General features: G+C 40.5%; 1 protein-coding gene across 4 annotated transcripts in view; it reads right to left on the bottom strand.

The window, feature by feature from the left end:
* Nucleotides 1–26,062, bottom strand: part of AUTS2 (activator of transcription and developmental regulator AUTS2) — a 1,214,671-nt gene that overhangs the window by 937,389 nt on the left and 251,220 nt on the right. For all 4 annotated transcript variants that reach the window (XM_066576435.1, XM_066576444.1, XM_066576451.1 and 1 more), the window contains exon 2: nucleotides 11,322–11,549. In XM_066576435.1, the coding sequence (XP_066432532.1) occupies nucleotides 11,322–11,549 (228 nt within the window). The remainder of the gene's footprint in view (nucleotides 1–11,321; nucleotides 11,550–26,062) is intronic.

Raw genomic sequence — 26,062 nt, forward strand, 5'->3', positions numbered from 1 at the left:
AGGGAAATACCAGCTAAAATATATTAGAAATTAGTAGAACATATGCCATGGAGAATATCTGACGTCTTTAGGGCCAAAAAAAGGTCCCATAAGTATTAACATATGTAAATAAATGCTACTTTTCATTATGGCTCTGATGTCCAATTCCTTTTGGTAGGATAGTGCGGTCAATAATGACAACAACTTTCTAGTAGTGAATTAGGAAGGAGAGGCCTACAACACAAATCGCTGGGAAGGAAAAAGCTTCACCAAGGTGCAATAATTTGGAAAACCCCTTTAATAAGAGCTGTTCTGTAACCAAAATAAAATGCAAGTGTAACAAAGCTTAAATAAAGCATTGCTCAGCAATTAGGGTCTTTGTTTAATTCCAAAAGCATGCTTAATACAAGGTCATTTCATACGGTTTTAATTTTACCGGCAAATACACATATTAGCAGCTATGGTAATTTCCAATACTTAAGCACTTCTTTTATTTGCTCTGTTGGAAAGGAGAACACTAGAATTGCTTTGCCTCATATTTGAGATCATTTGCTCTGAAACTAAAGGCTCTTTTCTGCTCTCCTGACCACAGTTATTAATTCAAGTGAAAACACAGCATTTTCCATCTAGCAAATGAATTTTCCAGGGAAATGTTTCTATTATTTTTACTTTTACAATAAAGTGGAACAATATTTGCCGAATGTACGGTAGAAAGTTTAATATGGTCTCAGCTTTACATTGCTACTGTTCCTGATGATTTGACCTATAATAACATATAGGCATTGCTTACACCTACACAATTAACGTTAATTGCCCCAATGCATCCAAAATGAAAAATTAACCAACTACTAAAATTCTTAATTAAAATTCTCTGATCATTTTGTGTCAATAGCTGCTATGCAGATGATTGTATCTCCTTGGTAACAGACTACCTTAGTCCCTACTTCTTGCTAATTTACATCTGGTAAGTTAGCAAGAAAGTGGGAGATGCATGAAAGAGAATATGACTGCTACATTAGGCTATGCAGGATTTAACTGTAGTCTGTTATCACAGACACACCCAGATCTGCTAAGCACTTAGGCCTCATGTCTACGGGCAAATTCGGATTTAAAATCCGCAGCGATTTTCCTGCACGCAGATCCGTGCCCCATAGGGATGCATTAGACACCCGCAGGTAGTTAAATACCTGCGGATGTCATTTTTCCCTGCAGGTGCGGCTCCCGCGTGCAGGGAAAAATCCGGACATGCTCCATTCAGGCGCGGGAGACCCGCGCCTGAATTAAACTCACCTGCTCCGGGTGATGCAGGTCTTCCTTCCTTCACGGCCGGAAACTTCTTTCTTCGGCCTGGCGGATGTGCCCGCTGCATGCACGCGGCAGGCAGCCGACGTGCCGAGCACATCTGCCGGGCCGAAGAAAGAAGATCCGGCCGCGACGGAAGGAAGACATGCGCGGACCGCTGCAGGTGAGTTTATTCTGATTTTTTAGCATCATGTCCGCGGGGCAGGAGAATCAAATTTCGCTGAGCATAGCACCACTGCAAAAGGGGGTGATGGTGGGTGGATATCTGCAGCACATGTAATTGGCACCATGAGACCAAATGTCCTTCAGACAAGCGCCTGGAAATTGTTCTGACAGACACAGGGCAGACAATTAAGCAGTGGAAGCATCTCATGCTTATCAGACTATCAGATGATCCTCACCTTGTGTGCATGCCCTCACTCATCCACTGGTCCCAACACCTCCCAACAGTTTGCTCAGGATGGCCTGGGTGGTTGGAATTTATCACTTTGACCATCCAGCTTCTCGGATTCCAATAATGTGCTGCTTCTCAAACTTTGTTAACTGGGCAAAATCTCTTTGATTGCATCATAGAAGCGTCTATTGATCAACAAGCTCTACACAAGCAGAAAAAGAGGTCTACTATACCCAAGGAGCCTCCGAGAGCTTTTTTATTGGCCATGTGTGGAACCACTTTTGGACCTCAGATGACAAAACTGTTCATCTAATCACACCACACCTTTAATTATTTCAATATCTGCCTAAAATGTAACTACATGCTGAGTTTTGCAGCAAAATGACACGTCAACCATTGACCCTGCAACATTTCCTCTGTCTTGCTATCAAATCAGCTCCTGTAAATTTTGTTAGCCCAGCATATCACGAATTGAGATTACCCCCTCTCGCTTGGGCCTCGTAGGAGCTGCCACTGTGCTATATTCCATTTTTCAATTGCTTCTCTTGAAGCCATACAAAACATATTGAAGTAAATTACCTGAATTATTTCCAAAACTGAATATAGCGTTCTAATTTTTGTTTTCTACTGTAACACGCAGAACCCTAATGCTGATGAAATGAATGGAAGATACAGTAGCCTAACAAAGAAGACTTTTTTTTAAATACAGTTAACAGTGAATTCAGTTTTACAGAATCGAGCAGATGTTGTCCTGTTAGCTGGAATATTATACAGGGTTTAAACAGATTTATTTTCCTCTGAGAAGATCTAGGAAAGATTAAAACATTATGCCACTTGTAGAAAATAAACAGCCTTTTTTACAGGATAAGCACTGCATTATTCAATGGTAAATTAACTTTCAATTACCTGAACCTTTCAGAATACTGTCCTTAACATAATCAGCCGTGCATTATTCCTAATACACGGGATGTGATTCTGCAGTGTCGCGCCCAATTATGTATTTTACAATACCCACAGTTGTCTCTTCTAGAAGAAAACAATATGTACAGCTTAGCAATCAATTAGCAATTCATTATTTTTATGTTACGCCACCGACTGACAATAACACGGTTACAGTAACTCATTTGATGCTGGCGCGGGCTGCTGAGTGTGTACAGCTGTCAGCCAGCTTCACATGTATCTATCTATAGCTATTCTTTTGAACAGAGCCCACCCACAACTTCTATTTCAATTAGCAGCTCCTGAAAAAGTGTAATGAAAGCAGCTGTTAAAAAGCACTCCAGCTTCCATGAAATACTGCAAATCCAAACTGTAAATAGCACATTGTAAATCCCTTGTCACCAGCGCTGTCAACTCCTCCTGGGATCACACAGCTATAGACAATCAGTCCCATCTGTCAACATGCCGCTAGAGGTTGACCTCATCTCGGTCCATAGTCAATGTTACATTACATCATTCATTACTGCCCATACCTCAGCATTAATAGACAGACCACATGACTCAACATTTCAGCCACATTGCTTATACTGACTAGCCTTATCCCACACCAAAGGTTTGCTCTAGATTCACAGTTATTGACTTTCCAAAATCTATTTGTGTTATTCCTGCAAACATTTATTGGCTACTATTGTAAAAATGTTACACCAGTCTAGAAGACTGAAAACCAGCATAATTAACAATTATAAAGTCAAACTTTGGAGTACATTTAAAGGAAATCTCACCACAAAGAAGAAAGCCTGGTGGTACTTATTAACATGGCCTACTAGGATGCTTGGTCCCAGATACTAAAAAAAGGAGGATGGTCTTATGGAAGGACTCAACCATGAATTATGGATTCCTTTAGTGAAGGCACCCTCTGTCCATATGCTTCGTTAGGGCATATTAACATAATAGAGGTGGGTCTCCGACATGGGATGCCCTCTAGGAACACGAATGGGGAGACTATATAAAAATGGCCTCCATCCTGTCATAGAGAAGTAGCTAAGTTTGCCTGCACCTGAGGCAAAGATTGAGTTTGGTCCCCCTTCCCATCGGAAGCTTAAGGCCGGCTGCCCACGACCGGGTTGTATTCCGAATGCAGGATCCTGCAGCGGAATCGGACCTTGTGCCCGGCCGGTGACCCCACGTACCTCTCTTCTTTTTTTCTTATCTGTACTGCAGTTGGCTCGCCATCGGATATGCGCTGTACAGATTTCCCCACACCATTTCTAGCTGATGAAGTGGAATCCGTGACCTGACTGCAATGTTAATTGCGGATGGGCTGTGGGTCGGACGACTTCCATTGACTTCAATGGACACCACACTAAAATAGGGCATGCTGCAATTTTTCCTCTGCGAGAGGAAAATCGCAATGGATTTCAAGCTTGTGTGCAGGAAAAGTGCTTTTCCGTAGCATGTAATGGGTGGTATTTGCTGTGGAATCCGGAGGTGGATGCCCGCTCTGGATTCCGCAATGCGAATATGCCCGTGTGCAACTGGCCTAACTCTGCTTGCTGTCCTACCATTAATTAATGTAATGTAACTTAAAGGAGTTGCTGAGTTACCTAACAACATTGCCGCAATAGCTTCAACTGTTAAAATAACAATACCAGCCGTCACTACCCTCCTCTGCCACAGAGATCCAGCGCTGTTGCCCTGATATCCTCCCCATAATTGTTATGGAAGATGACATCAGCGAAAGCCACCTGACCACCCTCTGCAGCCAATCAAAGACTGCAGTGTCACTATTTTGAGTTCCTAGCATCATGGCATTGTGACTACTGAAGCCAATAAAGGACGGGTGATTAATACTCATTTTGTTATTTTAAGGCAGTAAAAGCTATAGCAGAAATGCTGTATGATAAACAGACAATCTCCTTAAGGAAACATCAATTTTGGGTCTTGCAGACACAGTGTTTTTCTAACACTGTGCTCCAAGAGTGATGACCTTTTAAGTTTTCTATCATTACAGTCATGAGAGGCTTGTTTTCTGTGGGATGAGTAATATTTTCTAACGGAGCAGTTTTGGGGTGAATATAATGGGATTAAAAAATGTTAGAATTTGGGGGGAATAAAAAAACAGCAATTCTGCAGCATTTGGGGTTTTACTTTTAATTTTATGGCGCTCATAAATTAGCTTATGTGCATTCTATCATTACGTTTTGAAACACACAGAGACCTCAGACAGCGCACATATTTATGTGTGACGTGACAGTGATACAAGATGAAACTACTATATTCACTGTACTCTACTGTTCCTAGAGTTAAACTGTGGCTCCACCGTCAGCCACTTTAAAATGGCCTAATTATTGTAATTATATTAGGAAGCTATATAATTAACAATTCATTAACCCTTTTCAATCCAATTTTGTATTCAGGGTTTCCTAGGGGGCTTTCTCTTTCTGCCATTATACAATGGCGCCATCTGCTGGCTAGAGCCAGTACTACAGTATGGGACATGCTGGAGAGGCCCCCCGACAACACAGCGGCCAGTAATATACAGTAAGAATACCTTGCTGGACGTCTTCCGATATCGGAGCTGTATAGCCTTCAATCAGAATGTCTTCAGACGTCAGACAGTGGATTGGAAAGGGTTAATATGTTCTTATCTGAAACACTGTCCTTACAAGCAGGAGTCAACCAATAATACTGAGAATGGGCAGAAAAAATTTCAAGTGCAAGCTATATTCCCCCAATATATTAATATACTAGTTGACTGATCAAACATATTGTTAGCATCAGACATGCGTTTCTCTTTAAGGTCATGTTCAGACTTCATTAAGGCTTCTAACTAGTGGTCCCATCAGGGTTTTCGTTCAGAACCCCGAAACTGGCACCCCTGGATGAAGTCTGAGTAAAACCTATCCTAGCCATTATTGAAAACCTCTGAAACAGACATCAATAGATCTCCATTTTGGCAGGTTTCCATTAACCCCTTGAGTGGCGGGTTTTTCCTACCACCCTGTCGTGCCCACCAGGGCAGGTTTTTTAAAATGGTCTAATCATTGAATTTCAACTAATTTTGCAGTTGCGTTTCAAGAGCCATAACTTTTTCATTTTTCCATTGACATGGCCATATAAGGGCTTGTTTTTTGCGGGACAAGTTGTGATTTTTTAAACAGGGGGGAGTAAAAAAAGAAATGGGGAAAAAAGAAAAAAAGGGACTGTGTCATTAAGGGGTTAAATAATGTATTAACTTCCTTCTCTGGGTCATTACGACGCATGGATACCACATGTGTGATTTAATTTTTGATTTTTTACAAAGTAAAGGGAGACAAGTGTTTTTATTATTTTTTTTATAATTTTTTAACTTTTTTTTTTTTTATTTTTCTTTTATTTTAATTTTTTGTCCCTTTAGGGGACTTCCACAGGGACCCATCAGGACCCCCTGATCACATTCCGGGGGTCCGATGGTGACAGCCCTTTACATGCTGCAGTGACAGCCCTTTACATGCTGCAGTCACAGAGACTGCAGCATGTAAAGGGTTAACACAGCAGAGATCAGAGGTTTTCTCTGATCTCTGCTGTAAGAGCTGGAACCAAGCTGTCCTCTGACAGCCAAGCAGCAAGCTCTCCCTGCCACAGAGACCATCGGCTTGCTTCTGACAAGCCGATGGTCTCTATGGCAACCTGTAAACAAAGCAGGAGATTGCCGGCACATCGGCAATATCTTCTGCTGGTTTTTCAAAGTCCTGCACTGCTCTATGTGGGTCTGTGCAGGCAGAGCACAGTGCCACAGCTTGTGGCATTGTGCTCTGCAGCTCCCATAGTGATACATAGCCCGGAAATCTTCCGGGATATGTTGCTATGAGCAGTGGAGCTCGTCCCGGAAAATTTCCGGGCGTGCCACTCAAGGGGTTAATTTACTGCATTTTGTGACTGATAGAATAGCTCAATCCACCACTTTATTCTTTCCAGAATAAAATGATGAACAGAAAACCTTGCAAAATTGAGAGCTATTGGTCTCCATTTCAGCAGATTTCATTAATGGCCGAGATAGGTTCCATTCAGCTCCCTCCAGGGGTGCCAATTTTGGATTTTAAATGAAAACCTCTAAGGGACCCCGGGACAGAGGCTATAGCTAGATCTCAACAGGTCCATACACTGCTGTGTGCACTGTTTTAATGAATTCTACAAACTTTGGTATGCCCATGTCTTTCATAAGCCCGATGCATATAAAACAATGTCACCAATCATTTAGAAGTGTCTTTTCCTATCAGTCATACTCAAGAAATGCCTACAAACCCTGAACAGTATTAATAGAATAGAAGCAGAGGTGAACTGCGACCTCCAATGCAATAGGTACATGCAACAGTGATATGGGGAACCCAACTGTAGGTGGCTGTATATTGCTGCACACATTGAATATATTAATCTAGACCAGCACAGGCAGTAGCAATGGATACTAGTGTAGTATGTCTCTACCAGAAGACATCGGTTGGCTGGGCTGAGCTACAAGTATCGCCCAGCTCACGCACACAGCTGACGTTTGGCTCCCGCACACACACTTTCATAGATTTCCATGCCCACATCCAAGCTCCAAGCTGAACATCTCCACAGGACCTATGTGATCTGCAGTGCATCAACGGTGGACAGGACATCTGTGCAACCGTGTGGGCGGTGAGCTGGCAGTGTACAGCCTCCATCCTCCTCCTCTTCTGCCTCCTCCTCCTCCTCCCTGGTCCTGTGTCTGCCATTAGAGGAGGGAGCAGCCTCAGCTGACTCCCGAAGTTCACTGACCTTTGAGGGTGGCTCAGTTAGAGGGAGCCAGGCAGGAGAGGGGCGTGGCATGGACGGTGAGAGAGGGGCCGGCGGGAGACTGGAGTGGAGATGTGTGAGCTATCAGGGGGATGGCCAGTACATGTGTGTATGGGGAGATGTGTACGAGATGTATGGACGTGGGCGTGGGAATCTGTGAAGGTGTATATGTTGGAGCCATTCAGCAACTGTGGGCAGGGGAGTAACTATAGAGGATGCAGGGGATGCAGTTGTACCCGGGCCCAGGAGCCTTGGGGGGGCCCATAAGGCCTCTCTTCTCCATATAGGGAGCCCAGTACTATGAGTAAAGCATTATAGTTGGGGGCCCCGTTCCAGGTTTTGCATTGGGGCCCAGGAGCTTCAAGTTACACCTCTGACTGTGGGTGTGACCTGGGCATTACCTGTAGCTTAGCCGGGCCAACCCATGTCTTCCAGTGGAGACATACTACACTAGTACCGTCGCAATGCCCTGCCATTGCAGTGAGTAAAGACTATGAAAACAATGTTTACTGACACCTTCAGCAATGTATATTAAAGGATATAATAAGCTTATTATTATAGGGAATTCTATTCTCTTAGGAGTGTTTCCTGAAAATAAACTAATTCCTGGGTATCCTAATACCGGATCCCAACTTCCAGCTATAATCTTTGTAGAAATCTAACAGCAAGTGTTCAATTTGTTTGCAGCACCACCACAAGAAAAATAAAGCATTACACTGTGACTTTTAACATCAATAAGGTGTCCATTTAATGCACAGATATGCCAGGTCCTCCAGAAAGCTAGACACTTTTTGTAGCTGCTCTTCAAGACTACAGCTATTTAATGCATATTTTAAAAAACGGGCCTCCCCTCTTTTAATTCAGGATGCCCTAATAACAAATTTGACATTAAGTTTTCTTCACCAGACCATTGAGGAATGTAAATTTAAGTAGCATGCATAGTGTGCACTGCAATAAGTATTATAAAAATTGCTATATTCATGATTCTAAATGGATTGGTCAATTACATTGCTAGATATTTTATTTTATCAATGATGAAGTAAAGTGCATTAAAATTAGTTCTTCCACGATCTAATCCATAGGAGACCATATCCTCTGAATGCAGAACATTTTTCCTTCTAGTATTACTTCCCCGTGAAAGTTAATTCCACTAATTGCATTTAACAGTGAATTAGGACATATAGCTCATTTACTTTAAAGCATTTCTTTTAATAACTTCCAAATGCTGGTGCACAATGTAGTACTTAATTATTGGCTGTTGTACAATTTTCAGACATTTAATAAATATATTTGTTAACAGCTGAAATGAAAATGAAGGGTTGGAAAATGTTCATACTGCTACTAAAGTATAAGCTTTAATTAGCGTACTGATGAGAGCTCGCAGATCTAAGAGGTGTCAGAGCTTTGGGTTAAGCTGATGAATACATTATACTACCTGCTCAAATGCCAGAAAGATTTGCATAAAATGGCTAAGGAGCATGTTTTATCTAAATAGTATATAATTTACTTTTATATATTGAGTTATGCAATTAAAGCAGTGCCTTAGAAAGTGACTTTTCAGATTACGGTTCAATCTTAGAACAAACTTGACTGCCTTACAAAATAGCCCCTGCATTTACCAGTAGGAGACATGAAGTCATAAGCTTCAAACCGTAATCTCCAAAGTCTAATAATAGACCAGATTTTCAAAGGTTTCAAACTTGCAAAACATACTTTGATATCCATGTCTTAATAGGTTTTTATAGAAACGTATAACTCTGGATGAGGGAGTTAAATTGTGTTCTGAACCACCTACGCACATACTGTACATATAAACTTCTTTCTATCTATCTGTATTTCTGATTTCTCTGTAACCTTGACATCAAAATGCACAGATTAATTTAATAAATATATCTACTCTCCACGTATACAGATTTTGACAGCATAGTAGAAAACATGTCCCCGATATTTCACAAAAAAAAATGCTTTTACTATTTATACGAATTTTGCTTAGTTCAGCCAGAAATGATCAAAAAGCTGAAAAAATACACTTATAACTGAAATGTTCCAACCTACTTCCCTGGTTACTCCTGATATGTCTATATAAGTCAAAACTGTATACTTCATTTTTTTTAAATTCTGGAAGTTTATTTTTTAATGAGTCTTTCTTCTTGAAATGTATAAATAAATTGACAAGTGGGTATTGCCAGTTGGTGGGAGGGTGTCCTTACACTGCCCAATCAGTGCTGTCTTTGTAGGGACACTTTCCTTGGACTATATTAATACTAACTGTTGTAAAATAGGAAGTGTGGACCCACTATGCCATTGACTGATTTAACTTTGGGCTACTCCGAAGGGCTGCTCTTCACATGTTCTTCACCCTTTAACCCCCTGTTTAGAGAGATCTGGTCTTCACTACAGAGAACCTCCAGGTCATTTCCCGAGGAGTACTCTCAGGCAGTGGTAGCTATCCCGGTCAGGTTAAATGACACTGCAGCGTGATCCCAATGAAGCTGGCAACTTTGTAGTCAATATAACACCCTGAAGTCAGGACAGTAGAATTCATTCAATACGTTAATCAAGCAGCAGGGCAGGCAGTATTCAGGCAAAGTGTAGCCAATATAACAAGCCAAGATCAAGATAGGCAGAATTTTGGGAACTCTAGGTAATCAGATAGAGGGACAAAATCAAGAATCAAGAAGATAAAGATGCCTTTACAGAACTAGGAAGCTACTTCTCAGACACCATCCAGTAGGGGAGGGGGATGTACCTTAAATAACCTGGGAATGACTGGGATAGGCTCTGGACAGGAAAACCTGGTGCATTTGCTGGCTCTTTAAAAGGTGGACCAAACATGTGCATGCCCTACAGAGTCAGAAGCCAGACGAATAGTGGAGCATCTGCTACACAGAAGAAGGAGACCAAAAAAATGAGAGGCCCCGATGGCCATAACAATGCTCTTTGTAATTATTACTTTTGTAGAGGGATGGCTGGGCATGACACATGGTGGTAGTGCAATTTAGAGTAGCTAGGCAGCAGCAATGATGGCTACCATCTTGCAAGAGTAGACGTTAGTGTCACCAAAGACCTGAGAAGAACACCTGACAACGATGTAGATGATGCATGAAGTGTGTAGTAATTTCCTAATGTTTTAATCTCAATATGGACTAGATTAATGTTTTCAGCACATTATTGAATATATGCTATAGAGAAATCAAACTTTTTTTTCTAGGCGAGGTACTAAAATGACTGCCTTAAAAGTAGCATCTGGGTGTGCACTATTTTATTTGTTCCAATACAGTAACAGCGACTTGCCTGAGGTTTGGATAAGTCAATGTATTCTAAAGGACTGAATTCTAGTGTTTATTCCGTCTTGGTTCCCATTAAATAAAGAATATGCCCCAGAATCGCTTTACTATTAGCCTCTAGCAAAAAATCTGAGCAGCTAACTTCAACAAATGATAAAGTGTGCAATGTAAGCTCACAGTGAAATAATTATGGCAGATGTAGGGTATTTCACACTTCAGTAGCCCTTAGGCACCTTAAGCCAATGAAATGATTTAGGAAATGAGCCCCTGACGAGCAGAGCCTTACATAAGTGTCTTAAAGTTAATAGTGTCATTCATGCAGGGAGCGAGTGACCTCACCAGCCAGTCAGTAATACCTCCTAAATTGATAGACTTAATAGAACTGGATTTCAGGGGCCAACTACATAACGATACAGCATGTTATATAGACAGCTGTGTCTCAGTAAGAAGCTAATAAAGCTGCACTCAGCTAATCATGAAAGGCCCTTTGTTGCCTCAGGTGAATAAACCAGGTCATAAGGTGGTGTCAGCGACATGTAGTTCAGATATAAACAGCACAAATAAGACACATTCTTCCGGGGAAATGAAAGCCATAGAGTATTTAAAGTCAAAGCACACCCTACCTGCTTCTGTCTCTTCTGAAACCTTTTCTTTCCAAACTGTTGTTGGCATAGGTTGCGATCATTTTCCCTATCGGAGCCATAGTGGTGGCTATATTTATTGTTCTTTTGTGACTTGTTATTCTTCTGTGGTTTAAAAGATAGTCCATTGCTCAGAATGTCACGCTTCTTTTTAGTGAGAGGGCTCTGCTGCTTGGCTTCACGCTCATCTGGCATTAAGGTTCCATCCTTCTGTAGAAAGAAAACATAGTAAGGTGAGACGTGTTATAAAATGCGTAAAAAAAACTGTTGCAGTCATAAAATGCAATTTAATTTAATTAATTTAAAATACTTTATTTAATGAGAGCCCCACGTATCTTTTGGAAGCATTTTTGGATCACAGTAGTGACTGTGAATTTTCCAATCCCCAACCTAACAACATTGCAAAGTGTGAAACATTCAATATTCACCTTTATGTATCCATGTTATGCCATAATGATTTTGCTGACAATTAGTGATGTAAACAAAAAGCATTATCTCAATCCTTTGATGCCATACAGGCTAAGCCATTTCACTATGACAATAGACTTTAACATCAGTGCTAATATACTAGTTAGCTTAAATAGTCACACTGGTAAAAACACATTTTCCCATCCCTGCACCCCTCAATTGATTGCCTGTCATACTCTGGAGTTCTCTTCTGTGTATTACAGTCACATGCAGTGCAGTCTCCTGTCTGTTGCTCATCAGGCACCATCCTGATGCTGAGACTTATCCATGCTTTATCTCCTCTATGCTATGCTAGCTTTCCCATTGTGCATAAACACTGAATCATTTTCCCAGCTAGAGCCAGTACCATTTCTGCCTGCAGGGAGGACAGTGAGATTATCACTACTCTGTATTTTCACCAAAATAAGCTACATAATTATACGTATACAATCAGGAGAATGAGATGTGATATCCTTCAGTATGACTGTGTGACAAGAACTGTGTGAACATCAGCAGTAACTGTAATAGAAGTTTCTGCCGTCCAACCCCACCCCCACCCACCCATGCAGAGCTTGTGTGGTACAATCAATCAGGTATTATAATGACTTATAAAAACTGACTGCTTGAGAGAACATAAAGCCAAGTAATTCTCCGGTGGTCATCGATTCATCAAGTTTCAGATAGACAGGAATAACTAAACAAAGTAATACCTGCTGACATATAACTGTGGGTAGGGGGTTGATACATTATGAATGAAAAAACATTCCTCAGAGTGGGCCTTTTAAATAGTGGTAGTAGTAGTAACAAGAATTTGGGCATTAATGGGGGTGGTGATCTTGATCTCACCTGGAATAAGCTATAGGGCACAAACAGCTGAAGACATATCCTAGCCCTGTTCAGAACACACGACTGAAAGTATTGTCAAGGGGATATGAGGGCAAACTAATCTCTTACTCATGCAAACTTAATCTCATGAAATATCAGGAGAAAACATATGTAGAGGTTATGAAGACACACGATATAATGTTTCATACATTTTCTGCATCGGAATGATGGACATCATCACCAAGGGTTTTTGTCTTGCACTATTCTTCATATATCTTAAGGTATAACTAATATTTCATATTTGTATTAGAACACTAGTTTTGTCTTCATTCTTAAAATAATGAAAAAAAAAAACCTTAGCTGCTAAATATTTAATAGCCAGGAATTGCTGAAATTGTTTTCCACACATTTTACAAACTTTACTCTCAAGGGCCCTTGAGTGTCAAAACCTCTTTATGCTGACATTCCAGATAGTATTGTACACTAAACAATAACATGCTGATATACCACATAGACCTTGCCTTGAAAATCAAACAGCTAAAATGCTTGGAGCATAAATGGCTGAATGCATTAAACACTCTAGTTCCGGGCAGAAAGCAGATTTGGGAACTAAACCAAGAGGTTTGAGAAACAGGAATTGAAAAGGGTTGTCAGATCAGATCAGTGGAGCTGGTAGTAACAAGTAATTTGGAGATTGTTTCGACAAGAAAATAGTTTTCAAAATGGTTCACACAAAGGAAAAATGATCCATTATTACTCTTTATATGAATATTTAACAATATGTTCCTTTTTATTAATCTATAGCAACCCCAAGACTAATAAATGACTATTATAATTGCAAATAAGAAAGAAAAGCACAGTACTTGTGAAGAAAAACTAATTAGCATTTCTTACAGCTAGTACAGAACATCATCATGAAAAGTTAAACAGTTAGATTTACTCTGAGGCTAGATGGCACGCACTCTTTGTTGGTGACCAAAGTCATGCAACATTGTGGCTCTTTAGGCTAGAATGCCTAGTCACAGTATCCATGACTCTATTGTCTTCACCCCAGAGCAACACAGTCAAAAAGCAAGAGGGGTCAACATAAATGATATGCAACAGTTATGGTTATTTCTATGAGAATGTAACTCATAAAAAAACACATTTCTACCAGTAAAATTGTCCCAAAATGACTCAGTTCAAGTTGCAAGACTAACTTATGCTGAGGATCACACAACCTTTCGTCATAAAGAAATGGAGCCCAGGAATGAGGACAGTATGCTGCTTGCAAATATACAGGTAGCTTACTACTTTTGATTCTGTTTCAGTCCATCCGTCACAGGGCTTGTATCATTGCGCAGGAGTATTCTCAAGTGTACAAAAGCCCGATAATATGATATACAGACATCCAAGACACATTAGCCATAGTCTCCACAGGCTTTAGAAATAAAGAGAAGTAAAACAGAGATGTGGGGCATTTTAGAAAATTCAACCCCCCAACAGTCACACTAAATTTGTAAAAACCCTCCCAGAAATATCACTTTTTTATTATAGATTTTGAATTTATGTCAAATATATTAATGGCAGAGAACTCATTCTACTTAAGTGAATTGTTAGCCCCTTTAATGACATAACTAATTTAAGCTTTAAGGACCAGTAAGTCATTTACCCTTTTGTGTTCCAGCTGTCATAGCTTTTTTATTTTGTCGTCAATGTAGCTGTAGAAAATACATTGAACTTGGCAGGATAAATTCTAATTTTCATAAGAACTATGTCTGGATACATATAAAGTATTGAATAACTTTTATTAATTTTTCTGCTATGGGGCAATGTAGAAAAGTAGGAATTTCACCATAGCTTTTGGGAATTTTTATGATGTTCACAATGTTGTATAAATATATTATGTAAACTTCATTCTACGGGTCATTATGATTATAACACATTTTATTAATGTGCACAATAAAAACACCTTTTTAACAAAAACACTTATTTTGTGTCACCACATTTCCTGCAGAGCAAACAAAGCTGGTCCTAAATTGTATGGGGATTAACCCTTTCCAATCTACTGTCTGACGTCTGAAGACCTTCTGATTGAAGGCTGTAAAGCTCTGATGTCGGAAAACGTCCAGCAGGGTATTCTTACAGTATATTACTGGCCGCTCTGTTGTCGGGGGCCTCTCCAGCATGTCCCATACCGCAGTACTGGCTCTAGCCAGCAGATGGCGCCATTGCATAATGGCAGAAAGAGAAAGCCCCCTAGGAAACCCTGAATCCTAAATTGGATTGCAAAAAGTTAATATATTCAATGTGTGCAGCAATATACAGCCACCTACAGTTCAGTGTCTAAACTCTATTTTATTATAGAGAATTGCATCTTTTTCCCATTTAATTCTATATTGCCTGTAAGCACAATACGCCATACTCAGAATATTAACAACCAAGGCTGAATCAAGGTATGTGGAAGCCACTAGGTACACAAGTGGGGTCCACATACCTTGTTTGGAGGGGAGACGAAACTGACATAATGCACAAATATTACCACCAAATAATGCCAAAAACCATATACATTTATGCACCTTTTACATACATACATACTTTTTATGTGCTCTTTGTTGTTCTTTTTGATGAAGGGGTTCACCCTGAAATGCGTATCTTTTGCAGGCATTTAATTCACAAAATACATAGAGAAGTTGGATACTTGATCTTATTGTCTCACAACTTTCATTGGAGACTTGCAACAAAATACCAATTTTCATACAAGAATAGGCTTGTTTTTTGGAGTGCACTATCTGTACTTACAGTAAATAAGTAATTGTTGACTTCTAGGTTGATTCAAATATTGTCTATTGTGTTGAGATGTGCATGTAATCTGTTTTCATTTTAAAGCTTTAAATAAGCTCATGTGCACAAGGATACTTAATGTTTTGTTCTCTTGGAGTGAAACATCGAGCTGTCTAGAAGGCTCCGGTTAATGGTTACATTTATTTAACAGCATGTACTCATTCCCAAAGTAAAATCAATAAGGACATGATAAGGAAACAATAAGAGGATTGCAGACAAGATTTATCACAAAATTACACAGAATTAAATCTACCGTAATACCATCTAAAATGCTGTCAATATTGCTGCAGTTTTCATTTTACATCTGTAGTCTACAAGACAATAGGATGCCACCAAACAGATAAACAACGAAAGGCAATACAATTGTCAGATACAGAACAAATATAGTTTTTTTTCTCACTCCCTAGGTTTATATTTTACTGTTAAACCCCTGACAAATATGACTTAAAGGGGTTGTCTCGCGAAATCAAGTGGGGTTATACACTTCTGTATGGCCATATTAATGCACTTTGTAATATACATCGTGCATTAAATATGAGCCATACAGAAGTTATTCACTTACCTGCTCCGTTGCTAGCGTCCTCGTCTCCATGGTTCCGTCTAAATTCGCTGGCAGTTAGCTTTTTTAGACGCGCTTGCGCAGTCCGTTCTTCTCCTTTCAGCACGAGCCGCTTCAGTGTGCTCCCCGCTACAGCTCGTCTGCGGATGCGCAGACGAGCTGTCACTGCTCGGGAGCGCGCTGGAGCGGCCATTCTGTACCATCCTCTGTTAGAGGAAGGTGCAGAGCCGAGAAGTCCCGAGAAGCCGCCCAGCTGTCCCGCCGTCCAGCTGTCCCGCCGTCCAGCTGTCCCGCCGTCCTGGTAAGTGATGGGCCGGGGGGGCAGCCGCTGCGCCGGGGTCGGGCTGCGGCGGGGGGGGCTGCCGCTGCGATGGGGGGGCTGTCGCTGTGCCGGGGGGGGCTGCCGCTGCGATGGGGGGGGCTGCGATGGGGGGGCTGTCGCTGTGATGGGGGGGGGGGCTGTCGCTGCGATGGGGGGGGCTGCCGCTGCGATGGGGGGGCTGCCGCTGTGATGGGGGGGCTGTCGCTGTGATGGGGGGGCTGTCGCTGTGATGGGGGGGCTGTTGCTGTGATGGGGGGGGCTGTCGCTGCGATGGGGGGGGCTGCCGCTGCGATGGGGGGGCTGCCGCTGCGAAGGGGGGGCTGTCGCTGCGATGGGGGGGCTGCCGCTGTGCCGGGGGGGGGGGGGGGCTGCGCCGGTTACCTGCTGCCTGGCTGTGGGTGACTGGTCGGCTGTGTTCAATCCAGGGGTCCGGTCGGCGGCTGCGGGGCGTCTGGTTGTCAGGGAGACACAGCTGGTAGCGTCTCGGGAGCGCGCACGTCGGGCTACAGCAAGCGAAGGGAAAAGAGCCGGCGGCCATCTTGGGAAAATTTTTATAAGTTGCTGAAACGCTGGAACGGTAAGTACAAACCAGCTAGAAAAGTCATTTACAGGGGTAATTAGTAATGTATGCTTAATTAGGGGGACTGGGCAAAAAAAAAAATTCACTCCTGCCTCGAGACATCTCCTTTAAAGTGAATTTTCTTCACCTTTTAACACCCTGCCATATCTAAGTCCGATATTCTACACTGAATTAATTTCTTAACAGCGTTTGGGTTTTTACTTTTCCGATGAAGAGCTCAAATTCCCTGCAAAGACATAGAGTTAAATCAGTTTTCCGGGACTAAGAAAGAAAATTTTATGGCTGTTGAATGTTATGAAATAAAGCAAAAGTCATCCTCCCCTTCTTCAGAGCCTCCTCATCTAGCTCTAGAGACCTGTTTCCCATTGTTCTGAACCCGGAAGCAGTCGGCTGCAGCCATGTGCCGTTCACTGTATATGTGACCACTCAGTCAATCACAGGCTTCAGTAGTCATTTTGCCATGATCGTTGAAGCCTGTGATTGGCTGAGCAACTATATGCACAATGAATGGCATGTGACAGCTGCTCAGATTTCACTTACTGCTCCCTGCCTGCAGCCCATGCTGAAGTTGTTTGTGGTCTGTGGTGAGGGGCCCCTCAGCTAAGAGGCCAGGCCACAATTGGTACGCCAATTGATGGTACCTAGTGGTACGCCAGTGTTTGCAAACACATTTATATAAAAAAAGTTGCCTATTCCTGGACTGGCACATTAGTTGGATGATCAAGTTGTATTCAACTGCAATTTGACTGTGCACTGTTGTTCATCCGAACTATTCTTGGTTTCTTCCTCTGACCCCTTTCATTGACGAATTATTTAGGTACACAGAAACCTCTTTTGCTGAATGATTTTCCTCGATCACGCCATTCTCTATATTTTCTCGACACTATTTCACTCAGATGGCTCTATTTTCCATTTTGATGTGTATTCCCACTGAAGCTGATCTACAGAAGACTTACTTGCCATGCTCTGGGGTAATGAATCTAATTTCCATACAAGGAAGCTCCAATCATGAAAGGTGATGCCCCTCTGATAAGGTGGCCATTCAGCGTATTTCTTAATCGTGGTTAAATATATATTTTTTTAGATATATATAATACATGATATAACATTATTTAAGTCATGTTTAGTGATAGAATTCTGTCTTTCTGCAGACACCACAAAGGAATGTAAGGACTAATACCCCCCTAGAGTTGACCATAGGCAACCAAAATGTTATCCTTTTCTCTGTAGGGGGATTTGGAACCCAATAACAATAAATTAATCAATGCATAATCTATGATATGTTTAGATTAAAACATGGTTGCAATGGAGAACTTTCACTTTAAGACAGCCAGAGATGGGCAGACCTTGGACCTTTCCTGCCTACTGGACCTTGTGTATTGAACCTTGCTTGCCTATTGTTGTACCTTTCTACAGCATGGTCATCTCACTGAGATTTTATTACATCATTTCATTTATTCCTTCACCTAGAGTACATAGACTAATGCTGACCAGGTAAGTATGTCAAACATTAGTTGACTTTAGAAATAGTCATTTAAGGGATCCAATTTAAAAATAGTTAAGAGCACAAATAGTAAAAAGAAAAGCTAATTTGCATTTTGGTAAGATTACTTTAAAAAAAAAAAGATGTAATACAATGCATTTTAAATGGCTCAAAATGCTACTGTTGTCTCCCTTGGCCAACTAGAGGGGCTAAACATTAAAAGTTTTTTTCTTAGACTGATGTTAAAGATATCACTTTGTTTCTTTTCATCTTAATGTATGTAGATACAAAAGTTACATAAAGCAGGAATGTTATAGTTAATCAAGGAACAGTGTGTACATCCAAGTAGTTACCAAACAACAAATCCCAATTTACATATATCATGGCATTAAATAGCTGTGATATGCCCTGAATACAAAGAATAAATTAGTGCAAATTATGTACAGTGCAAAGCCATTAACTAGTCAGAAAACATTCTGAATTAGAACTGCTACACTGGAATATCAAGCATAAATGAGCACTAATGTGCCCGGAGTTAATTAATATATACCCAGTATATCCACTAAAGCTAATGTATATTGTATACTAAAGTTGGAAATGAAGTGTGGACAAAGTGTAGTCTTCAAAATGCCGTTTGATGCCATTTTTCATGCTGTTTTTCAGTGTTTTATTGGCTTTGTGAACTAATAGCATGCACTAATATTCACTTTCCATCCTTATCAAGCAGGCTGAAGTAAGCGGAAACAGATTTAAGTGTGTCATACGTTCACCATTGTATAGATAGGTGGCTCTAACAATCCATTTTATTCTGTTTTTATGCTTTGTGCTCCTAAGGGTAGAAGACATATTTTATCCGTCACACAGATAATCTCAGCATGCTGTTTACTTGCTGTAGGGGAAGAATAGGCTTATAAAATCTGTGTTACAAGACTATCAAAAGACAAGTGTGGCAAAGGCTGTATATGAAATGTCTTTGGTTTCATCTATTTGCATTGTATTAAGCCTAAACGTGGCATCTACATTGCATAAATGGAATCAACACTTCTTTGTAAATTGATGTCCTCTATGTTCGGTTGTCTTTGATCTAAATCCAATATGGCATCTGTTTTGTCAAGAGAGTTTGCAATGGGTTAGAAATGCTCATTTGCACTGGCCAAGGATAAGAGGTTTACAATGCCCTGTTGAGTAGCACTTTAAATTCTTAGTAGTCTTGATAGGGTAGTGCTAAGCATAATGTCATGACTCGTGACATGTGTACAGAGGCAAAAAAGCTACTAAATACAGCTACTACAGTGCAAACATGAGAATGGCAGATGGAGAAAGTATGGTATTAAACAGATGCTTGTGTTTGAAGAGTGTATACTGCTGTGGGCTTCCAGCAGGGTGATTGTTTCTATTTTTTCATGCCTTTGTTTCATGCAGTGCTCAAGAATTGATTTAAAACGGGCTTTCACATTTTATGTCATTTTATATGTACCAAGAATTGTGAAACATAAATAAATTGCTCATATTATACCATCGTTCACAGTCCTTACCTATGACAGCACTTCAAGCTAGTTAATGTTATCATAGGTTCAGTGAACAGCAACCAATCAGAAGCCAGCTTCCAAGTACAGTAAACAATGAAAGAAAACGTCAGGTTGGCTGGAATGGCAGCAGAATATAGTCAAAGTAAGGTTGTCGTAGGACATAAGTTGTGAAAATGTATAACAAATGTTGTTACCTTAACACAGCAATAAGATTGGGCAATACAAAAAGGATACAAAATGAAAGCTGCTCTATGGTCAGTTGCTATGGGCAAGAACACAGTCTTTCTTTATTAATCAGCCCCATTAGCTGCAGGACACAGAGTAACGTAATAACATAGTATGTAAGGCCGAATGAAGACAATGTCCATCTAGTTCAGCCTGTTTATCCTCCTATGTTGTTGATCCAGAGGTGGGCAAAAAACCCCAAGAGGCAGGAGCCAATTAGCTCATTTGGGGGAAAATTCCTTCCCGACTCCCTAATGGCAATCAGACTGTTCCCTGGATCAACCCCTAATAGTTCCTACCTGCCTGTATACCAGGATTAACAATTGACCAAAGATTTATATCCTGTAATATCCTTCCGCTCTAGAAAGACATCAAGTCCCCTTTTAAACTCCTCTATGGATTTTTCCATCACCACATCCTCAGGCAGAGAGTTCCACAGTCTCACTGCTCTTACAGTAAAGAACCCTTTTCTGTGTTTACGATGAAACCTGCTTTCTTCTAGACGTAGCGGATTCCCTCTTGTTACAGTCATAGTCCTGGGTATAAACAGATCATGGGAGAGGTCCTTGTTTCGTCCCCTCATGTATTTATACATAGTTATTTGATCACCCCTTAGCCTTCTTTTTTCCAGGGTAAATAATCCCAATTTTGAGAGCCTCTCTGGGTATTCCAGTCCCTTCATTCCATATATTAGTTTAGTTGCCCTATTTTGAACCCCCTCCAGCACTGTAACATCTTTCCTGAGCACCGGTGACCATAACTGTGCGCAGTATTCCATGTGAGGCCTGACAAGTGCCTTATATAGCGGTAGAATAATATTCTCGTCCCTCTCCCCTATACCTCTTATAATGCACCCCAAAACTCTATCAGCTTTTTTGCAGCTGACTGGCATTGGTTACTCCAGTTTAATCTACAATCCACTAGTACCGCCAGGTCTTTTTCCATATCACTTTTCCCTAGCAGTAGTAGAGTCAGAGTATTGGTCATGTGACCTGTAGGCTGGAGGAAAAGTGCAGAATAAACAGCCTGGAGGGGACGAGCTACAGAACTGGATTCTTAGCAGAGATAAGTGATACTAGGATAGATTTCCCAAAGAGAAAAAAGTACTTATTTAAGTAACAAATTCATCTTAGTTATGTCTGTGCACATTATATAATTTTATATCATTTCTACATTTCCATGACATAATACAGTAAAACTAAATGGTATCTTGATTATCTAATGTCAAATATGTCATTATTGCACTACTCTATCTAAAGCTGTCTTTTATGTGGGAGTTTCATTAGAGTGATGAAAAAAGGCAAGTGGAGGTGTTATCCATGGCAACCAATCTGATTCTAGCTTTCATTGATCGCTGTTGCCATCTCCCATGCTCTTCCCTTCACTAGGGTTGATACATTTCTCTTAGGTTTGTACATTACAATATGTTGAAAGATTTATTGGAAGTATTATTTTTTTAGAGTGAAATAACATACATTCTTATTGTGTATAACTAAAACAAACAAAAATATATTTTATAATTTAGTACTTATTTAACCCTGTACTTTTCATTCTTATTTTTGTTAGATTTCTAATTGTTCTTAGAACTTATTAGTTAAATAGAAACTCTGACCAAAACTACAGCATTGTGGAATTCCTAATTGTTAACTGCTCATACTCATAAAGAAGGTGTTTTATATATAGGACATGAGCATGAGAACTGACCAAGGAGCAATGAAAGTAGTTGACCTGGTCTGATGAATCATACTCTCTTTTACATCAAATGGACAGTTGGGTTCATGTGCAATGCTTACATGGGGAAGAGATGGCACCAGGATGCACTATGGGAAGAGGGCAAGCCAGCGGGTGCAGTGTGATACTCTGGGTAATGTTTTAGTGGAAAACCTTGGGCCCTTGTGAAGGCTACTTTCACACATATGTCCTATAAATATAGTGATCCTTAAGGGGGTTGTCGGAGAGTTGAGACCCATAAGTGGATTTTACTGAACTATTACTGTTACTACTAACATTTTTGTAGTATGCTTATTATTAAAAAGATGTCCTATTCCACTAATCTGCTGTATGGTCATGCGCCCAAGCTGTCAAATTTCCAGAATTTTTGTTGATGTAATATAAAAAACCCAGAAGTCCTTTTAGCTCAGTGTGTATCTGTTTATCAGCAGCTGCATTAGTGGCGATAAACTGGGCATGCATATAAGTGCCAGTGCATGAGCAGTTCACTGCCAGTGATGCACCTGCTCATGTATGCATTTACACTGAGCTACAAAAGCTCCTGGATGTTAGAGGAAGTTTGTTAAATTCATTCTGTCGATTCCTTGGATGTGGCCGTCCAAGGAATCAGGAGAATGGAACATCTCTTTATTAGTAAGCATATTACAAAAGTGTTACTAGTACCAGTACTATTTCAACATATACCACTTATGGGTCTCAGACACCCCCTTAACTTTCCTCAAATTTTGCTAAGGATGCCAATTTCTCATGATACAAATTCAATACAAGTTTCTTGCAAACCCCACGATATGGTGCAATTCACATCACAACCACTGAGTGGTCACAAATAAACAAATCTACATCACCCAACAGAGTGTTGCAAAATCATGTTTTTTTTCAAAGATGATCATCTTATGCCACATATCTGGGCATATGTGGCATAGATAGGACAGGGTCTGTACTTTTTAATTTTACATTTTGTATAGCAAAAAATGGGCAGAAATAGTATAGAATTGAAATTTCAGTTTTTTTCTATTTCTAATTCAATGTAAGAAATTTGAAGAACAAACTTAGAGAAAAATTCTTACAATCCTGTACATAATAATACCAAATATGTGTACTTTGACTAACCTATCGTCAATAGAATACCATGAAACAAAAGTCACCATCATTATTTTTGGGGCATTTCCTGTCATTAGCTGGTAATTCAGCTCACTTTGACAGCCATGTTTTTCACCTTTCATCAACAAGTGCTGATCAATACAACCCTATGTCACCTCATTAGAGTAGACACTAAAGTGACACAGTGCCTGCCCAATTTGCTAGCAGAATGCTAAACAATGAAATGTGGCACTAAAGTGGAGGACGTATATATATATATATATATATATATATATATATATATATATATACACACATTCTAGCTGCACGGTGCACCAACAAAGGGATCACAAAGTCAACACGAAGAGGTCAATGACATTGGCCTTTTTCAACAGAATAGTGCTGGAAAAAAAAAAAGTCCCATTGGCTGCCAGTATCTTGGTGCCAGATGCCACATTACACTTTCAGGCCTTAGTCACACGGATGCGGATCGCATGACGGATGCGCATCCGCAAATCGCGTGACCGGGGCCGAAAAATCGCCCGAAAAAACTGTTCCTAGCCGTGTTTCAATAGAAACGGGCCGGAGGTGTCCAGCGCATTGAATTCAATGGAGCCGGCAATACAGCCGGCTCCATTGAAAGCAATGCGCTGCGGGCGATCTCACGATGAATTGTCGGGAAGGGCTTAAATATATAAGCCCTTCCCTGCAATTCATCCAGAAATGTGTAAAAATAAAAAATATATATATACTCACCTTGTCCCGGCAGACGGAGTTCAGCGCGGCCGGCCGGCAGTGGGTGTGAGTGGGTGCGAGTGAGAGCTGCCCCTGATTGGCTCAGCGCTGAGCCAATCAGAGGCAGCACTCACTCACACCCATTCATGAATTCATGAATGGGTGTGAATGAAAGCTGCCCCTGATTGGTCCCTGCGCTGAGCCAATCAGAGGCAGCTTCCACTCGCACCCACTCACACCCACTGCCGGCCGGCCGCGCTGAACTCCGTCTGCCGGGACAAGGTGAGTATATATATATTTTTTATTTTTACACATTTCTGGATGAATTGCAGGGAAGGGCTTATATATTTAAGCCCTTCCCGACAATTCATCGTGAGATCGCCCGCAGCATTGCCGGCTCTATTGAATTCAATGGGCAAACATCGTTCTTCTCTGCCACAGCTGTTACAGCTGTGACAGAGAAGAATGATTTGTCTTCTGAATGTTCTCAATGGGGTCGGCGCTGCTGCCGCCGGCCCCATTGAGCGCATATAGAGAAGAGAACAGGAATCGCAGATCGCAGATAGGTGCGATCTGCGATTTCTGTTCTATAATTTATCGGACGAGCGCATAAAAAGCGCTCATGTGTCCGATACCATTCAAAGCAATGGTTTTATAAAATCGCCGGACGCATGCGCATGCGCAAATCGCGCGAAAAAACACCCGTCTGACTAAGGCCTCAGAGGTCTTGTAGAGTCCATGCCTCAATGGGTCAAAGATGTTTTGGTGGCAAAAGGCAGAATTATACAATAATACTAGTATAAGTATTTTCAGCTAAGCATGTGTTATTGTAAGATAATGGATGACTATAGCTAAAGAAACAAAATAATATGTATTTGAAAGTATCCAGTTTAAGGTATTTAACCCAAATCAGTAGCACAATATTCATCTCCGGTCAGGATGTGAATAGATTGGTATTATATTCATGAATCACCATAACAGATTACTTAGTGAAAGAGGTACAAATCTCTAGATACCAGAGAGTCTGATTGTCAATGAAGCTGCATGTAACCGAGAGATGAATGCATTTTATTACCGTACCAAAGATTAAGTATCTGTCACTCTGAGTCATTTCACATAAAGTGAAAAGCCACTAGAACATCATTATTGAAGCTGTTAGATGGCACTGACATAATTTGATATCGCAGGCTAATTCAAATGCACAATGCAGTATATCTGCAATATATAATAAGTGACTCTCGCATGTTCATTAGAAGAAGGTTTCTGCACCCGTAATGCAAATTTACTAATGTCTGATTCTTTCTGCATTCGTAAACTGGAAAACTAACGTTTTTACTTTTTTCTAAACAAGAAAAAATTACCTATTTGGACATTGTTTTTTTCATTTTTTTTTATTTCCAGCAGAACAATAATTTTTTTTTATTTTTTAAATGAGCATAGTGTCAAGTCTACGTAATATGTATTGACCTCCCATATGCAGATGACTGCTCTGTTCTTGGCTGTTGTGAAGAGGACTTCCAACCACTCAGAAAGTCTTTGCCAAACTTTACCATAGCCTAATGCTGCTGTTTGGCATCACAAGCTAACATCCTTTACTGAGATGTTTCTCACCAGGCAATTCAATAACGTTAGGAAGACTTTATCCCAAAAGGCAATTTCAACAGAGCATCACTTTGAAGAAATTGTCAGATTTTGAGAACTGTGACCTCTAGTAATAATCTAAGATTCAATGGGGTATAAAAGCCTATGAATGAATTTGGTTCTCGAAGAGGAGGAGCGTAGCGCACATGCTGCAACAGCACCATAATAGCAAGAAAAAATGTATGGCGGTCACAAGGTACAATAAGTGTAAGATTTTCATTATACAATATCTTAGTACCATAAACAAGGGTAATGATTGCGAATAACTGCACTTGTTTATGGCACCCAGATATTGTATGATGAGAATCACTGCAGATGTTGTATAACAATAAGCCATGTCGGCCTTAAATTAGACGGCACCATGTGTGAATTTTTTTTGGCACCCCCATCGTAGAAAAAAACAATATATTTCACTGATAGGTAGTCTGCCTATATTCTGTTTATGCAGAAAGTAGCAAGATAGCAGCATACCCACACCACAATAACTCAGTGAATTAATGCTGTACCAGAACCAACATAACAAATACAATACCAGAACCAAGACTATAATATAAAAACAGAACAAACCAATGTCAGTACATAGATATGATATGAGAACCAAGCTGATAACATAAATACAGCAAGAACCAACCTTAGTACATAAAAACTATACAAAACCAAGCTTATAACATAAATACAGTAGCAAACTACTGTGTTATGAGGGCACCAATAAGCTGACAGCAACAACTAAAATTATGCAAGGG

Source organism: Eleutherodactylus coqui, chromosome 1 (genome assembly GCF_035609145.1).
Source record: "Eleutherodactylus coqui strain aEleCoq1 chromosome 1, aEleCoq1.hap1, whole genome shotgun sequence".
NCBI classification, from domain to species: domain Eukaryota; kingdom Metazoa; phylum Chordata; class Amphibia; order Anura; family Eleutherodactylidae; genus Eleutherodactylus; species Eleutherodactylus coqui.